Raw genomic sequence first — 18714 nt, 5'->3', positions numbered from 1 at the left:
ATTGAGTTTAGTGTATTCCATGTATATGTATAAAGTATCGTATACGTATGAAATTTGAACATGTGTTTGCCATGATTAACTATCATATGTTTATGCTAGTTGTATGTATAACAACTCCTTGGTGAAAGGATTTGCCCTAATACGTGCTATACCCAACGTACATAATATAGGTTGGGATATGTAGTCTAAGTGTTTGTAGAAATGTCTGAATGATCAGGCATGTAGTAAATTGTACTTTATACGGGCATTGAGAAGAGATTCTTAACTATTATAACGATGTGTATAATTTCCTCCATGTAACTTATATTCATTGTCTGTTTTACTTAGACACTGCATATGTGTGAATTCATGTTTAAGTTGAAATCCATCAAGTGCTCACATGCTGGTATAATTAAAATTTTTGATCTATTACTGTTCTGATTAGCATGTATGATTATCTGTATAATCGAATGTGTTTGGAACTACGGAATAGTCCAGGCAATCGGTAACAAGTATTGAATAGGTGGCTGAGGTTGATTTCACCACATAAAACGTGTTTGATGAACCCGAGTCGTACCTTGGTTGTCGGCAGTGGTTAGGCCACACGGAGTGCTTACGCACTTCATGTTAGCCAATTCAACGTGCCCTCATACTAGTCAAGCTCGTCAAATAACCCGATTGACCCGATGTATGTTCACCATGTATGGACGCTACTGCTTGAATCTAAGGTACCAAACTCACCAGTGAAAACCCTTTTAACCTTGGTACCTCGATCCGTTAAGACTCATGAGCCGGGCATGGTGGTATGGGACACCATGGTCGAGCTGTCGGCCTACGTTGGGGTGACAAGCCTCCCCATAGTGACCAGTGAGCAATCCAGACTCGTGAGCCAAATACGGTGGTATATGACACTATATTCGAGCTGTCAGCCTACACCGATAAGGTGACGAGCCCTTTGTAGTGACCTCGATCGTACCCTAAGACTGCGTAGAGGCGACGAGCCCTTACGTAGCAACAAGAGTACACTAGGCCTGCACTGATAAGGTGACGAGCCCTTTGCAGTGACCTAGAACCATAACATCGTATGAGATTTACTAGGATTGATGACCTTAGAATGGATCACTGTTTGGAAAATGATATAAGGGAGATACCTTAGCTTCCCAATCCTGCTGTATGAAAAGGACTAATAAGAACCTGGTAAATACGTTCATGCACCACATTGCATGTGCCGTTTGGCAATGTGTATAGAGCACGAGAAAGTGACTGACATGCGCGACCGTTAGATGAAGATCGCTGAGGGAGTGCAGGCGAGGGCATACATCATTTATTCATATCATCCTGCATTAATCAGAGTATCTGGAGATGTTCGATTGTATTGCTTTATCATTACTACTTGACTAAATTGATAACATGTTAACCTTTGCTATATTGTTCCACTGAGTTGATCACTCACTCCCACGTTACTGGATGGTGTCTTGAGCACCAACCAAACCCTATTGTAGGTTCAGACGATGGCGCAGCCTGCGAGGCGGAACCGGACTTCAAGGATGATGAGGAGGCATTCTCATATATGCACTACTCAGGCAGGTTTACATAGACCGCTCTGATCGACGGGGCCTTCAGGGTTATACATGTAGTGGATTGTTACATTTTTGATATTTTATATTTTGAAACAATACATGTAATTATTGACCTGGTAATGCACACATACTTTGGGGACTTATACTGATTTGTAAACTTACATATATTCGTTTCAGTCTTCCGCTCGCGTATTACAACTGTCCCTGGATTATGTTTTGCTGATTTGGCTTAATCTTATTCATGTTTTATGCACTAATACAGACAACATTTAATCATCATTAAATATGTTGCATAAGTGATGCATTGGAACTCGGGAGTTGGACTTTTACTCGACCCCCGATTTTCAGGGCGTTACAAAAGCAAGTATAATTTCATGAAAGAAACTATACATATAACTAAGGTAAATAAGAATCCTATTTTAATACTCGTAATACATACAAATCATCAACAATTTCTCATTCAGACAATTCATCAAACAGTTAGACTACACTTCCTCGAATACGTAGACTAGGTTAGTTACAACATATATTTTAGCAAATCCTTACAACGAGAGGTCAACATGCATATGACGACGATAAATCCTAGATTAGTAGTCATGGCAAGCATAAATCATATTTACAAGTTCATTTAAACATTTCAACAAACACATGTAATACATCTTTTATTCAATATAGTTCATACATGCATAGTATATCGAAAATGGCGTATCTAAAGCAATATGACAGCAATCAAGTCAGACATAAATCATTAGTTGACATTGAAAGCATTGATAACCATAACCTAAGAGTTTATAGTCCACACCTTTCGTCGAAATACTTGATTCGGACTCGGTTCGAATTCTACATTCCCGAAACCAGAACGTCGGGTACCTAAATGGTGAAATCTGTTAGCTAGGTTGACAAATGACCATTCTAGATCTTAACTACGGTATTATGGTTTGGATTTCTTACCCAAAATCGTAGTTGAAATAGGTTGGGTAGCGTAATAGAAAGGTGATTCAATGCGTGGAGTAGTGGGAGAGAATTCAAGCAACGATCTCCCAAAGTCTCTCTCCTCTCTTTCCTCTTTTCTCTTCTTTTCTCTCTTATCTCTCCTAGGGTTTGGAGAAATTCGTATGGAATAGAAATGGGGTGAAATAAGGGCTATATATAGGCCCAGAAGTGGTACAAATGGCCCTAGGGCCATGATATACTTAGTATGTATCCAAAGGGCGACTGTTTTTTAACAAACAGGGCACATGAGGAGGCCCATTATTCACTTAAGTCGTAGAGTAAGTCCCTTGACAATGGATCTAGCCCAGGATATGATTTCAGTGTAATCGGATAGGCCAATCGACCGTGGAGGACCTGCGTCAGATCAACGGTCGTGCTTGCTCGATCAGGGCCATAAGTATACGGATATGAGCAGGAAAATTTCCTTTTTCCCTAGGTGAAGTTTAGTAAAAAACTGACAGTCTGAAATCCTCAATCTCATGCGTAAGCGAATGACCCAATTTACTTAAGCTTCATTATGTTTTCTAAAGATATTCGCATTTTTCACACACTTTACTTATGGCTCAAGTTATGCATTTATGGACACAATTTGGGCTCAATTCCTGCGTTGGTTGTCAAGCCCAGTAAGACGGATGTAACCCTATAGTTTCGTGGTCATTGGACTTTCAACGTGTGGTCCAGGTCTGATACGGGGTTTCAATGTACTCCCGAGAGCAACAGGCTCATGGGATTTCTCCTAGGTTTTTAAGTAGTGTTGAGTTAGCGATATTGATGGTTTTAGGTCTTGTCATTTGTGTAAATGGCGGTTCGAGCTAAATCCACCGATTAAGTAGTTTAGTATTAAATTAATTTCTGTCTAAATTACGACAGGGTACGGTCCTTAGGTCTTTCTGCTTGAGGTGAAACTCAGGTCTTTGTATAGATTTTTTTGAGACATTACAGTCACCAACAGGGCTAAGAATCTGACCACAATCAATAGTATCCACGTTCTTCCGTGCTCGTAGGTTGACTCCCCTACGCACCCTAACTAAGGTCTCACAAACGTGCATTTCCCTTGTGCATCCAGCCACTTTACTAATGTGAATAGGTTATACAGAAGGGTGGGTTGGTTATATACTCTTATGCGCGTTCCTTCTTCGAACCTTTTGGTATGTATTGCCCCTTAACTATAGATCAGATCCATTGGACGAGAAACTCAATTCCGCACTGCTGCTGAGTCGTCGGACTTATCCACCAAGGGATTCGTGGAATTTCAGTTTGTGGATTGCGTTGGGGAAAATCTACTAAAGCTAGGTAGATAGATAGACTCCTTTCCCGCTGCTAAGGGAGAGCAAGAAACAAAAGAAAATGATTGTTTTTTAACCAGCGCCCCCTTTTGGGTATGCGGGTACTAAGAGTCCTCTCACTACCAACCAGCAGACATCATCTGGCTGGGTCTTGCCGGTATCAACAACGAGAAAAAACAAAAAAATGGAAACAGCAACTAACTATGGCTCTTGGCCCAGACAACGTCCTAGGCGTAGGGGAGATCGGAGCAACAGGGAACGCCTAGACGACGACGCCCGTCCTGGGCTGCAGTAAGTAGATCGAGAGGTCGTTCCGCCCCTTGTCCCCGAAGATGGGTAATATGTTCTCATACAATGTTGCTCCAATCTGACCTAGCTGGCGAGCGATCCCAGTCCGCGGCAGAGAACAAGACAGCAAGCGAGCGTACCTTTGTTCGCTTCTTCTCCACCAAGCACGGAAGTTTAAGGATAACTGTAGGTCGGTGGCTACCTAAGGAAACTCCGATTCGATCCGCCCCCCGGCTGGGAGGCATCTACCTCATCCCGATCACAAGGAGAGGTTCACCATGATGGGGGGGTAAGGTACTTCTTTTTTGTTTTTTTCCGTTCCGGAAAGAATGAAATGCATAGGGGACCATCCTTTTTTTTGCGGCATGCTCCTCAGATTTACGGATTCGCAGGGGGCTGTTCGCCCTACTTAGTTGACTGACAATGACAAAGGCTTGCGAAACTAAGTAGCGCCTTTTGAATTGAATCTTAAGTAGTCTATCAGTGGTGCGAAGCGGCTTTGCCCCTTTTCAGTAGGGGAGCGAAAGGTTATACCTTAGAAAGTCAGCGAACAGCGGTTCTTCTATGTAGGGTGTTCCCCCTTGACTCTCCTAACGTCGAGCTGACGTGACTTCGTAACCTTTGCGTAGCGTAGTAGAATGAAGGCTACGCACCGACGCTCTCTTATCTATTAGCCTGACGCGTCTTCGCTAACTCGCTCGCCTACTATACTATACTATACTATACTATAGTATATACGGGTAGGCTAGGCTAACTCAGCCGCTGACTTCTACTAATCTAATGTAGGGGGCTTTCGTCGCCTTTTCCTTTTTGAAGAACCCATTCTCATTATCTTTCATAAGTAAAGTAGGCGAACCAGCAAGCAGCTTCTTCAGAAGGCGCGGGAGCCTCGGGGGGGTCTGGGGGGGACGGCGGGAGCCGTCACGTGATAGGGCGCTTGCGCTTACGTTTTTCAGCTGGTCCGTCAGTAGCGTTGACAAAGAAGAACAGCCGGTTAAAAGACAGCTATATATCTATATAGGCCAGCTTGACAAGCTACCTTTCCTCTTGATCTGAGGTGCGAAGAGAAACATCTCTTTTTTATGACTTCCACTTCTCGATCCCGGCCCGGAAAAGTGACCGACCAGGGCCCTATTGATGAATGAAAGAAAGGGTTTATGAGCCCTAGCCCTGTAAGCCCACACCTGTGTAGAGTAGATCGTTCAACACCTGCGGCACAAACCCATTTTTGACCCATTGGTCCTAGTATCATAGGCGACCGAACGGCCGCCCCCCTAATTACTAGACCGACCTGCTGTAATAATTCCATAAACACCTAGCGAAGATATGGCAAACAAATAAAGTAGCCCTATGTTCGGATCTGACAATACCATACCATAATCAAAAGGTACAACGGCCCGAGCGACCAGACTTAACATAAATGTAGCCACTGGAGCCATTCTAAAAAGGGAGAAATTAGCACTACTTGGTGAAATAGGTTCTTTTAGAATCAATTTCGAACCATCTGCTAGAGGTTGTAACAATCCGAACGATCCCACTACATCAGGACCCTTTCGACGTTGCACAAAAGCCATTACTTTACGTTCAGCTAGCACTAAAAAGGCTACTCCTAGTAGAAGTGGTAGAATTATTCCAAGTATTTCAGCTGGAACAGCAATGTACGTTTTCGATTTTCTATTCACTCATGATCGGGCCTGACCTGGTCGACCCGATCATGATATTTCACTCATGATCTGGCCTGACCTGGTCGACCCAATCATGATATTGAAGGATGGGACCTTTTCTCGAAAAACTCCGGATCCCGAGAAGAGATCTTTTGAAGATGGTGCATAATCGAATCCTGTTACGTTACTTCGAATGGAATCTTAGCCCGCCTCACTTGACTGAGCATAAGCGAAGTCAAGGGAAGTCATTCTAACTAGTGGCTGAGAGTAAGCAAGCTACCTTCATTCAACAGATTTGTGGTTGAGTCAATAACATGCTCTGGGTCGGGAATCTTTGCTCTTCTCTTTTGCATTTCCGCTGCCTGCGTTCTTCTTCGTGTCCGTCCGTATCGCAAAGCTGGTCGACGCCAGCTGTAATGGTTGAAAATAGGGGGCCAACCGACGACCCCCTAATAGACGCTTTGTTCGATAAAGCAAACGATTCGTTCCGACAACTTCGGACCAGATTCACCCCTCTGAATTCGCCGATCTTACAAGATCGATCGGGCGGGCTGGTTGGGAAGGGGTGATTAGCGGAGAAAGGAATCGCTGAGAGATAGATTCTACTGTTTGGTCAGGACGAATGAGTGACTATGAAGCATGCTCCGGAGGAGGTCAAATTGACCCTTCCCCGAGTCAGTCCAGTCAGAAAGGGGAGGGCCGGCAGTCTAGACTGCATCTCGGGAGTTTAAACGCCATCCCATTTCAACTAAAAATACAACCCTGTCAAAGGTATCTAACCTTCCTTCTTTATGAGTGGAAATCCAATCCCATTCTGTCTTTTTTACATTAAAACCAGCCAGTCGGAAATCGAATTAAAACCCGGTGCATTTTTTTCGACCATTTTTGAAAAGCGCATAGTTTCTCCTCCGAAAATGACCTCGGCGGTCGGGGGCCGCATTGGATATTGTCCTAAACCAGTAGGTCCTTGAGCGGATCCCACGTTAGCCCCAAGACGTTGGTCTCTAACTAGAAAAGTCAATGCATCGAGCTTAAGAAGCTTCTGGGCCAGTGGGCCTGTCAAACTCACTGGGATAAGCGGTATTATTGAACCAGATGAAACAACAAGCAATGAAACCAAAGACAGATAAAGCCTTTGAACTATAAAACAAGTGACGCTTCTCTAAACCATACAAATGCGCGAAGAGCCCATGCAAATAGACGGCTTTGGTTAAGATATGCCAGGTTCCACTAAGTATACAAATGGAACCTAACCGTAGATATCCTCCAATTATAACTTATAAATCATCCACATTAACAATCCATCCTTCTCCCCTAAGGGAAAGGGGGATTTTAGGGAATAACCAAATATAACACTTCCTAGCTAATGTAATGAGGTGCATGATCATGTTAGTCGAGTGATTAATTATGCCTATTAATCCAGTAATTTGGAAAAGCTAAAATACCTTCCTTTTAAACATCAATCATAAATGAATCACTAGGCATTGGACGACTGCGGCGGTCCTACTCCTGTGTTCTTGATCCGTCTAGATTCGTCCCTCCTAGATAAACACATACGGTAGACAAGTTATAAGAAGTGGTGCTCGCGGTCACTATAGGAAGTCTCGTCACCCAAGCATACGCCAATAGCATGGACACAATGTCCCATACCACCATGCCCAGCTCATGAGTCTTGGGGATCATGGTACCATGGTTAAAGGTGGATCTTTACAATAGTGAGGGGGTACCTTAGATTCAAGCACTTGCGCTCATACATGATAAACATACAATAAGTCAACCAGTTCTTTAGGCAATTTCGATTGGTTTGGGCGCATACTAATATAACCGGCATGGAGCGCGTGAGCGCCCCTCGTGGCCTAGCCACTATTGATAGTCAATGTCTGACCCATATCTTTCGAATTTACCTAAGGTGGCTAACCCAATTCAGCCACCCAAATGTGGAAGTTTACCGGTTACCTGGACTACACTCGGAGCCCTATTCCTATCCAAATCATGTCAACAAACATTCATAACATATGGGTTAACATTCCATAAGCAATTTTTGATAAACTATTCATTTAGGCATTTCATCAAACACAGACAACATTTCACTACCTCTTATAATTTATTCTTTTGTTAAATAGGGGTATAAGTATACCTAAGGCAACAAGAAGTTCTACATTAATAATCATAAATCATTAACCAAAATAAAAGCATTGATAAATCGTAACCTAAGCATTTATAGTCCGTACCTTTCGGTAGCACGCCCGACTCGGACTCGCTATTAGGAATATGTTTCCAAGGAATGATCGTCGGCCGCCTAAATGAGCACATGGGTTAGTTAGGGTTGGAGAAAAATCATTTGGAGACCTACATCTCTAAAAGAGTTTCCATTATTTACCCTAGGTCGTAGTCGGAGGAGTTCTGGTAGCGGGAGTGGTGGTGGTTAGGCTTGTGAGTCGATGGAAGAGGATTTCCCTTCATGGCAAGCACTAATCCAATCTCTCTTCTTCTCTATGTTTCTCTTTTCTCTTCTCTCTCTCTCACCTTAGGGTTTCTAAATTCATTTTTGGGAGAAATGGGTTGAATTAGGAGCTATTTATAGCTCCGGATGATGTATAAATGGCCCTAGGGCCACTTTATATGATACTTATACCCTATGGGTGGCTATTTCTGACTGGCCTTAGGAGGGCCCGCGGGCTTATTTATGCCATGGGGTAGGCTCCCTATAAATGGATTAACGCTAGGACACAGTTTCGGTGCGATCAGATAAACAGATCGGCCATGGAAAGCCTTTGTCAGATCAACGGTTATAAATGTTCAATCGGGGTCGTGACTATACGGATATTTGTAGGAAATTTTCCTTACTCTACATATGAAGTTTGGTCATAAACCGACGGTCCGAAATTCTCAACTTTACGTAAGAGTGGACGACCCAATTCACTTAAGTTTCAGCTCATCCCTTTAGAGAATTTACACTTCTCATGCACTTGTCTCTCGGCTCAAGTTGAGCGTTTCTAGACATTATCCAGGTTTGACTCCCACGACAGTCGTCGAGCCCAGTAAGACGAACATTATTCTATAGTTTCGGAACTAGTGGCCCACTAACGAGCGGTCCAGAGCTCATTTGGAAAATCAAGGCATTTCTGGAATGAATTAGGTAGCAAGATTTCTCACGCGCAATGATTAGGGTTTGTATTAATTATATTCATAGTGTGGCCTATTCACAATTAGTGAAAATGGTGATTAGTCATAATCACTCTAAACCATTGGTTCGTAGGTTATATAGATAATTAGGTCACTTTGATTTGTTAATTACGATCCGACCCCTAATTGTCTTAGCTTTTGGTAGATATTTAATTTAGTTATGGTCCTTTTAATTAGTCAGTGATAGGTCGGCTAGATTTGGGCCCTATGTGAATAAATCAGGAGGTTATACTCAGTGCTTAAGTGATTGGGCAGATTCGTTGGCTTTCTGCGATTGATTAATCAAATTTATTCGGTTCTTTATCGGTACCAGTCATGTATAGGCTCACTTTGAGCTTCAAGGGACAATAAGTGACAATGTGGGATAATTATATTGAAAATTTTCATGGATTTTTGTAAATTCGAAATATCGAAAATCCAGGACGTTACACGCTAATTGATAAAAATCCCTTTTTATAAAACCTAAAAACACATGTTGAGAAAAGGAAACAATGTTTTACACCGTTGTAGTGGCTCGAATGTAGGATACACATTTCTCTTTGCTATAAAAATGGTACATGTAATTAGGTCGCATCTAACAGCTGAAAAAACTGGTTTTAATTAAGAGATTAGAGAAAAGAAATCTTAGTAAAATCAATGCCCATCAAGGCTCAAGAAAGTGACCCCAATTGGGCCCATGGGCTAGATTTGCGCCCCCTATGTATGAGTATTTGGGCACACATGCTCGGTTAACTGATTTTCAAGCCAATTTTCCCACCGGGTCGGGCTTGTGAGTGTGTATGGGCCCGTGCATAGTATTGCATCAATACAAAAGGCTATTGAGAGACATCACTTATAAAAACTTTAAAATCTCTCTCCATTCGATGTGGGATTAAAATTTTACCTTTAAAAACCAACAAAATTTTATTAGTCCCTTTTTTAAATTCTTTTTGTAAATACCTTCTACAATCTCCCATTTGTTTCAAAACAAGAAAAGAAAAAAAAAATCGAGCAAACAAAGCGCTATATTATATAAATGAAGGTGATGAAATTGTCTTGAACCCCACTTAGTGAAACTTGTTTGGATTTCAAAAAAGTAGTGAACTAGGTCTTGAACTAATTTCTTTAGGGCTTGTTTGGTATGTGGGTTTTTTTTTTCTGCAAAAGAGTGGAATGTGTTTGGGTACATGTCTATGTAAAATATGCCTAGCCATGAATTTATTTATTTTTTTTGCCACAAATATCATTGATATGAGAAATGTACAATATTTCGGGAGGGCCGCAACAAAAAGACTACGGACCACTCCTATCGTGTTATCAAACTATGAACATAAACACAAGGATAGGGAGAAGGCAAAAGGGCTAGAAGAAGGAAGATACAGAGAAAATCCCGGCTAGGGCCTTCTCATGGAGCCAAGCCCTGTGCTATCGAGGACTAGCACTCCTCTAATAAGCAAAGGGAGATCGGAGCTGCGCTAATAAATGAGATTAAGTGGGATGGAATTACATTTGGTCCCATGAAATTCCATCTGGCACCGTTTGGGGAGTATGGGAAGGGTTGGGATTAGGTGGGATGGAATTGCAATTGGTCCCATGTGGGATTTCCTGTGGATTTTGAAATCCACTGCACATGTGGGCCCTACATTGATGTGTGTGTTTTATCCATGTCGTCTATCCATATAAGCCCTTTACACGTTATATTCTAGTAATACACATGTACAAGTGACCAACATTCGTTATGAATTTGGTTTGTTAATTACAAATTCATGGTCCACCAAATGGGATTTTGCTTAATCCAGTGTTTTCCCCGTAACAAGAATTTTATCCCAGACATGGGGATTGGATGGCCCAAATACCATGGTATTTCAAAGCATGAAATCATTCTGCAATAATGGTGTTAATTCCATCTAATACACTTCCATCCCATTTAATCCCACAGACCAAATAGGCCCTTAGTGTATAACTAAATTATTTAATGTATACCGTACACTAAACACATAATAGTTTTAGAATTTTTAAAACGGTGTTTAGAGCTGCACTTTATGGCCATATGCATTATTCTCGTTTCATTAATGCTCTAAAAAATTAGCCCAATTCTCATAAGAAACAGCCCCACTTCCACACTCATATAGGTAAGTTGATAAAGGGTGTCTCTATAACAATTATTACCCTACCTTATAGACTAATAAACTCGTAAAGGGATTAAACCCGACCTTAAACCATTACTATGAATAGCATTACTTACATCATATAGGAGACTTAGAGAAATAAATTTTCTCCTTAGTTCATGTAAAGCATTTAACCAGGGATCACGTGAAAACATATTTTTCCCATCAAGCCTAATTCTTGGGATCTCTAGTCCTTGGGTTGGGTTATAATTTCTAGTAATTTATTTTTATCATCTTGCGTTTTATCTCCCTCGATGTTTTTTAAGAATTTCTTCTTGGCTAGGCCTTTAGTCAATGGTCTATTATATTCTCATTAGATCTTATAAAGTCTAAAGTTATACTATTATTTTTAATGGTTATCTTACACGGTTATGTTTCAGGAAAAAAAAAAATCTGATTTTTTTCATTATAACACTTGTTATTAGCTTTTCTTATAACTGCTAGATTATCACAACGAATGGATATAGGTTATGATAATTTTTCTGAAAGGGTATATCTATTTATAGAGTTTTAATCCATTTTGATTTCTCACTAGCTACTATAAGAGCAACCAGTTCATATTCCATAGTGGAATGAGCTATACAAATTTGTTTTTTAGATTTTCATGAAACAACTCCACTTACCATGGTGAATATGAAACCATTAGTAGACTTGGAATCCTCTAACCCAGAGTTTCGATTTACATAACTTCTATAATAATAAGTATGTTTGGTATTAAATACCAAGATCTAAGTTCTTTTAAGATACCTAAATACTATATAAATAACATTTTAATGCATGTAACTTGGATTACTAGAATATTTATTTTGTTTGCACGCTATAAAGGCAATATCCAGCCTAGTGCAATTCGTAACATAAGCTCAACTACCAATGGCACTGGAATATTTCGTCTGAGATACTTTTTACCAATGTTCTTTATGCTAAGTCAAAAGCTATAGATACATGTTTGCTATCATAGTGATTATATTTTCTTAAAATATTATCTATGTAATGGGATTGGATTAATGTCATAGCATTTTTACTCTTGATAATTTTAATCCCTAATATTACATTGACCTCTCTAACGTCTTTCAAATCAAAATGAGAAGATAAGAATGATTTGGTTTCATTAATAGTCTTTAGGCTAGCTTGTAGTAAAGATATAAAAAAATCATTTATGTACACGCACACCATAACACCAGAGTTTCTAGACACCTTGAAATAAAGGCATCTCTCACTCTTATTGAACATAAACCTACTAGACATAATCACATTATCAAACTTTTCATGCCGCTATCTATGAACTTGTTTAAGTTCATATAAAGACTTTAAAAGTCTACACCATTTATGTTTTTTTACTAGAATTCTACATATTTGTGAGGGTTATGTATAGAGAGAGAGAGAGAGAGAGAGAGAGAGAGAGAGTTCTTATTGAGTTAGGTGTACATAACTCTATCTACCTAGTCTTAAGGGTAAGTGTGTTCCGTCAGCTTGTCAAGGATGCGTGGGTCTGAGATCTGATGGGTGATCCGATTTATGCTCTCCTCGATAAGCTGAGAAACGTGAAGCACACTATCATTATTTAGAATAAGCATACCTTTGGTAACTTATTTACCAATCTAAAGAAGGTTGAATCTAAGTTACTGGTGGCTAAATCGACAACCCAAAGTTCCTCGGACCCCTCCCATCAGCAGCTACTCCAAACTGTTAGGGATAACATGGCAAACCTAGAGTGCTACGAGGAAATTTTCTGGAGGCAAAAATCCAAGATTCAATGGCTGCAAGAGGGAGACCGGAACACAAAATTTTTCTATGCCTCAACGACGGTGAGGGCCAGAAAGGCGAAAATCTATGAAATTAAATTGGAGGATGGCTCTTCCCTTTTAGACATTTCAGATATTAAACGGGCTACGTAGAATTCTATGAGAAGTTGCTTAAGGCCGAAAACTTTGTTCGGCTGTCTGATCTGCTGGACATCTTTCTACCCTTCGTGTTAGACTCTGATAACTAGGCCCTCTTGGTTGTCCCCTCTATGGAAGAGGTCCATGCTACAGTCAATGCGATTCCTCCAAATGATGCGCCTAGCCCCGATGGCTTCACGGGTGCTTTCTTCCAATTGTGTTGGGAAATTGCTGGCCCAGATATACTACTGGCTGTCCAATCTTTTTTCGGGGGCACAACGCTCTCAAGAGCATTCATGTTCACTCTAATCTGCCTTATCCCGAAATCCAATTCTCCTTCCAAATTTTCTGATTTTAGACCCATTAGTCTTTGTAACTGCATCTATAAAATTTTTGCCAAAATTCTTGTAGATAGGTTGGGGTCTATTCTACCTAAAGTGATTTCTACGGAGTAAGGGGCCTTCGTCAAGGGCCGTTCCATAGCTAAGAACTGCGCCTTAACACAGGAAGTCTTCCTGGATATCAACAAAAAAGTTAAAGGCAGTAATATCTTGATCAAACTGGATATGAAAAAAAGCTTATGACAGGCTCAGCTGGGACTTCGTGTCCAAAGTGTTGTCTAAATTGGGCTTTGATCAAAAATGCATCTGCATCCTGGAGAAATGTTGGTCCAATTGCTGGTTCTCAGTTCTAAGCAATGGGGAGGCATGTAGCTTCTTTAAATCATCGCGGGGACTCCGTCAGGGAGATCCTATCTCTCCAGCCCTCTTCATCTTAGTTGGAGAGGTTCTCAGCCATGGCTTCGACCATCTCGTTGCTTTCGGTCAATGCAAACAGTTCAAGGCCCGTAGAAGCTGCCCCCTTATCTCTCATCTCCTATTCGCAGATGATACGATCTTGTTCGCCAATAGCAGCAAACAATCGCTTAGACAGATTGCAAGATTCCTCCACGACTATGAGAGGGCCTCAGGTCAGCGCATCAATAAGCAGAAAAGATTCTTCATCATGTCAGCCAGGAATTCCAAGGCGCAAATGGGATCAGCCACCAGTATCCTGGGCTTCAACTGTGGTCAGTCCCCTTTCACCTACTTGGGCATTCCCATATTCCAGGGAGGGCCTCGTAGGGTGTTCTTCTAGGCCCTGGTGGAAAAAACCCACTCCAAAATTGTTGCCTGGAAAGCTAGAATCCTGTCACAAGTGGGCGGCTGACTCTAATCAACCATGTGTTGTCCAGCCTTCCCATCCACACATTAGCCACTACAGATGTGCCTATCAGCATCTTAAAGGACTTTCAAAAAGCCTTCACCAATTTCCTGTGGGGCCAGGAAAGTGATAGACGAAAGTGCCACTGGCGCAATTGGCAATCCATATCTCTTCCTAAGGACGAAGATGGGTTGGGTCTTTGCAGCTTGACCGCAGTGATGAAAGCCTTCTGCCTGCATAGGGCCTAGACCTTGAATGTCAGGCACGAAGAGAGTTGCTGGAGCCATTTCATTCATGCCAAATATGTCTTTGCCCCCAACACTGTTCCTCTTCCATCTGGTCAAGGCCCTGCGCCTCTTCTAGCCTATGCGTCCCCTCTGTGGAAGCATATTTCCAAGCTGACTCCGCTGGAGGCCCATTCGCGTTGGTTGATTGGCAAAGAGGACTGTAATGCTTGGAATTGCGACTGGACGGGACTGGGTCCCCTTATCAATTGGTCCACTAGCCCCATCCCTCCCAATCTCCTTTCAGCCAAAGTTCAGGATCTGATTGGTCCGAATGGGTGTCAGGCGCACTCCCCTCTACTGTCTTTTCTTCCCCGTGTCATCATCGACCATATTATGGAACATGGGATCTGCACCTCCTCTGACGACAAGTGTATCTGAGTCAGGGGAACTATCTGTTTGTATGGCCAGACAGCTCTACAAGCCTCATGATGATAAAAAGAACTGGTCCATGTGGGTTTGGCACCCCAAGCTTCCTCCTAAGATGTCCCTGTTATCTTGAAAGATCCTTCACAAAGCCATTCCCACGGACTCCAGGATACAATGTAAAGGGGTCTCTCTCGCGTCCAAATGCAATTGTTACAATTCATCTTCGAAGATTCAAGCAAAATCCATTGACCATATCTTTCTCCTGGGTAATAAGGCGAGAAAGGTTTGGGCCTGCTATGGAAGGACCTTCGTTATTTCTGGGTCTTCCCAATCTTCAGCAGTGAGAATGGCCTCCCTTTGGTGGTGAGATGCCTCCTCCCCCATCCATAGATTTCCCCTCAAGGGTCTCATTCCCTCCATCATTTTCTGGGAACTTTAGAGATCAAGAAACGCGGCCCGGTTCGAGGGAGTGGATTCTTCAGTGGATTTTATCATCTTCAACATCATCCGTTGGATCGCCCAGATTGCTCTGCTCCTGTCTCCTCCCAAAGCCTTAGTCTAGTCCATCTTAGTTTCCCTTGTGGCCTCTCCACCCCCACCCCCACCCCCCCCCCGGCTCCTCTTTGTCCTACGCATATCGTTAAATAGGCAAAGCCCCAGCCTGGTTGGACCATGCTAAATGTGGATGGCTCAGCCCTGCATAACCCGGGTCCATCGGGCGGAGGGGGCCTGGCCAGGGACAGTGTAGGGAAGGTCCCCTTCTCCTTCTCACATGTGTACGACATCGGCTCTAACATGCGTACTGAGTTACGGGCCATTCTCGATGGCCTCTCTTCCTGTTCGAGATTGGGCATCAACAAGGTGGTGGTTGCCAGCGACTCCAAATGCGTTATTATTGCCTTGCCAAATGGCACCTCTATTCACACCCCAAGTATAGGGTTGTGATGTAGTAATAATCTTGGTAAGACCGAGGTCGAATCCACAGGAACTAAACCTTGTACGTAATCTGAAAGTAACTACAACTAGAAGTAGAATAAGATGGAATCTAAATCAGAAGAAATTAAGAGAATAATTGTGAATGATTAAACTAAAACTTAGAAAATTCAAAGGTGAAAAACTAGGGATTCCAAGTATCCACTTGTAGAGATCAGGGAGATCTACGCTTGATTCATGAACTCAACTGAACTTCGAGTCCCATCTTCATCTAGTTGGAAGATATATCACTAAACTCAATCTGAACTTCCTTTGATCTAGTTTTCAAGAGATGAGAAGAATAAGAATTAGAGTTGATTCCATCACAAAACCATGCCCATGAGACAAAGTAAACAATAGAATTAAAACAATCCACAACCAATCTGGAAGATGTGTGAATGTTAGGAAAGGTTCCATCACCCAACCATGTCCAAGGGGCAATGATGAATAATAGGGCTTCCTAACTTTATAATCAAAATAATGAAAAGGAAATACTTAAAGCCATCGCAGATCTATTGTAATTTCAGTCACAACAAACCATTAAAAACTAGAGGCATTCCTTATAATCAAGCTAGAATCAAACATGAATGAAAGCCGTAGAATCCTTCCCATCACGCCACAAGCTTCAACACTTAGCCCTATCTAAGAGGTTTAACCTGACATGATTAGGATAGATCTCTCAACAAAAATTCATAAGAAAACAATAAAATAAAAATAAATAAATAAATAAATAAATAAATAAACTCTAAACTCTCTTTCTTTATCTCTCTCTTCCCAGACGTCCCAAGATTGGATTATTTGATCTCCACTTCTCCCTCTCCTTTTAAATGAAATAAGGTCAGTGGAGGCGTGCGTGCCAGAGGCGGTGGCTGAGAGAGCTTTCGCAACTCTTTACACAGCACGCAGCAAATACAACGTTCGCAGCGAAAAAACAACGCAAATTGACTTGCATTTTGACGAAGTTTGCCAGACATGAGCGGTATGTCCTTGGAATATGACATCTTGGCAATGGTCGACCCCTCCTTGGATTTCATATGAATGGTCCAGATTGACCATCAGATCGATGATAGTGGGCCACAAGATCCCACGGTGGCCGGATCTCTCAAACGTGTACAACAGGGCCTGCGCAACTTCTTGCACTGTGCTGTTGGTGGGGCCCATGATCAGCGTCAGTTGATAAATCCACACCATTCATCATCTTTGTGGTGGAATTTCAGTCGAATGTGGACAATTTTTATTGTCTTTGATGTGGTCCATCTACGTTGGCTGCAAGTCGTCCCACCGCAACCCATTTGTTTATGACCGTTGAAACCAGCACGTGTGCATGCATGAGTGCACAAGGTCAGCATGGATTTAATCAGATCGATCCCCTCTGCATGATGGAAAGCTTGGATCATTCACGTGGGCCATGATGGAGGCCCACCGAATTTCAAACGGCGCCCCTATTTCACGCCAGAAGAAACGGAAGTTTCTGTTTTTTGGAAGATGAGGTGGGTCAAGGTCGGTTTGACCCGACCTTACGTCCAGTGCACGTGTGCTTAGCACACTCACTCCATGTAAGTGGGTCCCACCATGATGTTTTGAGAAATCTAATCCATCCATCTGTTCTTTCAGCTAATTTAAGGGGTAGAGCCCAAGTTTGAAGCATATCCAGAGATCAAGTGGGCCCCAGGTTAATGATTCATGGGCTTATCTGACCGTTGGGCCACTGACAGAGGGATCCAAGGACTGAAATTCGACATGTACAGTTAATTTATGGTCCTCTGGCCAGAAATCAAGTTTCGAATCTAACGGATGGTGGGAACTCTGTGATCTTGCATTCTGGACGAATTTGAAGCCTCTTTAGTGTGAAATACTGGATTTTCTCGAATCCCGGGCATGTAAATTCTTTGATCTCGGTCACCTGAAGTTCATCCCTTGATTTGGTGATTTATAAGCATTAAATCTATGCTTTTAGTACCATTTTTCAGTCCAGGCTCCTAAATACACCTTGCATCACAAACACGATTAAAATAAGGCATTAAACGGTATCATGCTCGTAAAATAAGGTAATAACTAGGGTCTAATATGCAATATTTGACCATCAACAACCTCCCTGTCTTGGACTATGTGGTACTCGATGGCGAGGATCAGAGCCATTTCCCAATCATTAGATATTCGTTTTCTTTATTGCTTTAGAGAGGCAAATTTTCCTAGGGATGAGCTGGCTCGCATGGGGAACGCGGGCCAGTCCGACCATTTCTTCCAAGCAATGGAGGGCTTACCAACCAAGATTAGAGGCCTTTTTTTTTCCTTAATAGAACTAGCTTGGGTTGCATCCATGTTGGCTAGCGGTTGGCTAAATCCTTCCCTTTCTGCTTCATGTATAGCTTACGATAGGCGTTCCCTATTTGTGGGCCTGCCCGAATCCTGCTTGTACATTTTTGGACATGAATATAGCATATGTTTTTGAAAAAAGAAAATCATATTTCACATGCATTTAAAAAAAACAAAAAAGGGTAAGTGTGTTTCCCCTCTTATGCCATGTGTAATTTTTCTTTGCAATCGATAAAATTACAAGTTTCAATCTATTGTGTTGAATTAATACACTCTATACATGCACATGTACCTTGAAATAATATATGCATTATTCATTGCATGTGTAGGATGCTTAGAATCTTGAGCATGCATGTATTTATGCTTAAATTTTTGTGATAGAGTTAAAAATTGTACATGACTCTCTTAAGTTTTGATGCACATATTAAGAAGAATTTTGAAAATATTGTATATTGCATAAGGAAGACAAATAGTTGCTTAGAGATTAGTACATGCTAAATGTTATCTAGAAATAAGAGAAGATACATGCATGAGTGTTGAAAAAGAATGTACCTGAAAATCTATAAA

At 41.7% G+C, this 18714-nt stretch overlaps 2 protein-coding genes across 2 annotated transcripts; one reads left to right on the top strand and one right to left on the bottom strand.

The window, feature by feature from the left end:
- Positions 1-1490: 1490 nt before the first annotated feature.
- Positions 1491-4408, top strand: LOC131249729 (uncharacterized). Its single transcript, XM_058250497.1, has 3 exons — positions 1491-1566; positions 3919-3995; positions 4076-4408. The coding sequence occupies exons 1-3, from the start codon at positions 1491-1493 to the stop codon at positions 4406-4408; spliced, it is 486 nt and encodes a 161-aa protein (XP_058106480.1).
- Positions 4409-4517: 109 nt separating this feature from the next.
- LOC131249064 (NADH-ubiquinone oxidoreductase chain 1) lies at positions 4518-6299 on the bottom strand. Its single transcript, XM_058249629.1, has one exon. It carries the CDS (start codon positions 5698-5700, stop codon positions 5401-5403), a length of 300 nt encoding a protein of 99 aa, XP_058105612.1. The 5' UTR covers positions 5701-6299; the 3' UTR covers positions 4518-5400.
- Positions 6300-18714: the final 12415 nt, after the last annotated feature.

Source organism: Magnolia sinica, chromosome 6 (assembly GCF_029962835.1).
Source record: "Magnolia sinica isolate HGM2019 chromosome 6, MsV1, whole genome shotgun sequence".
Lineage (NCBI taxonomy): Eukaryota > Viridiplantae > Streptophyta > Magnoliopsida > Magnoliales > Magnoliaceae > Magnolia > Magnolia sinica.
Note: the sequence above shows the minus strand (reverse complement) of the source record. Positions and strands in the feature narration are given on the sequence as shown.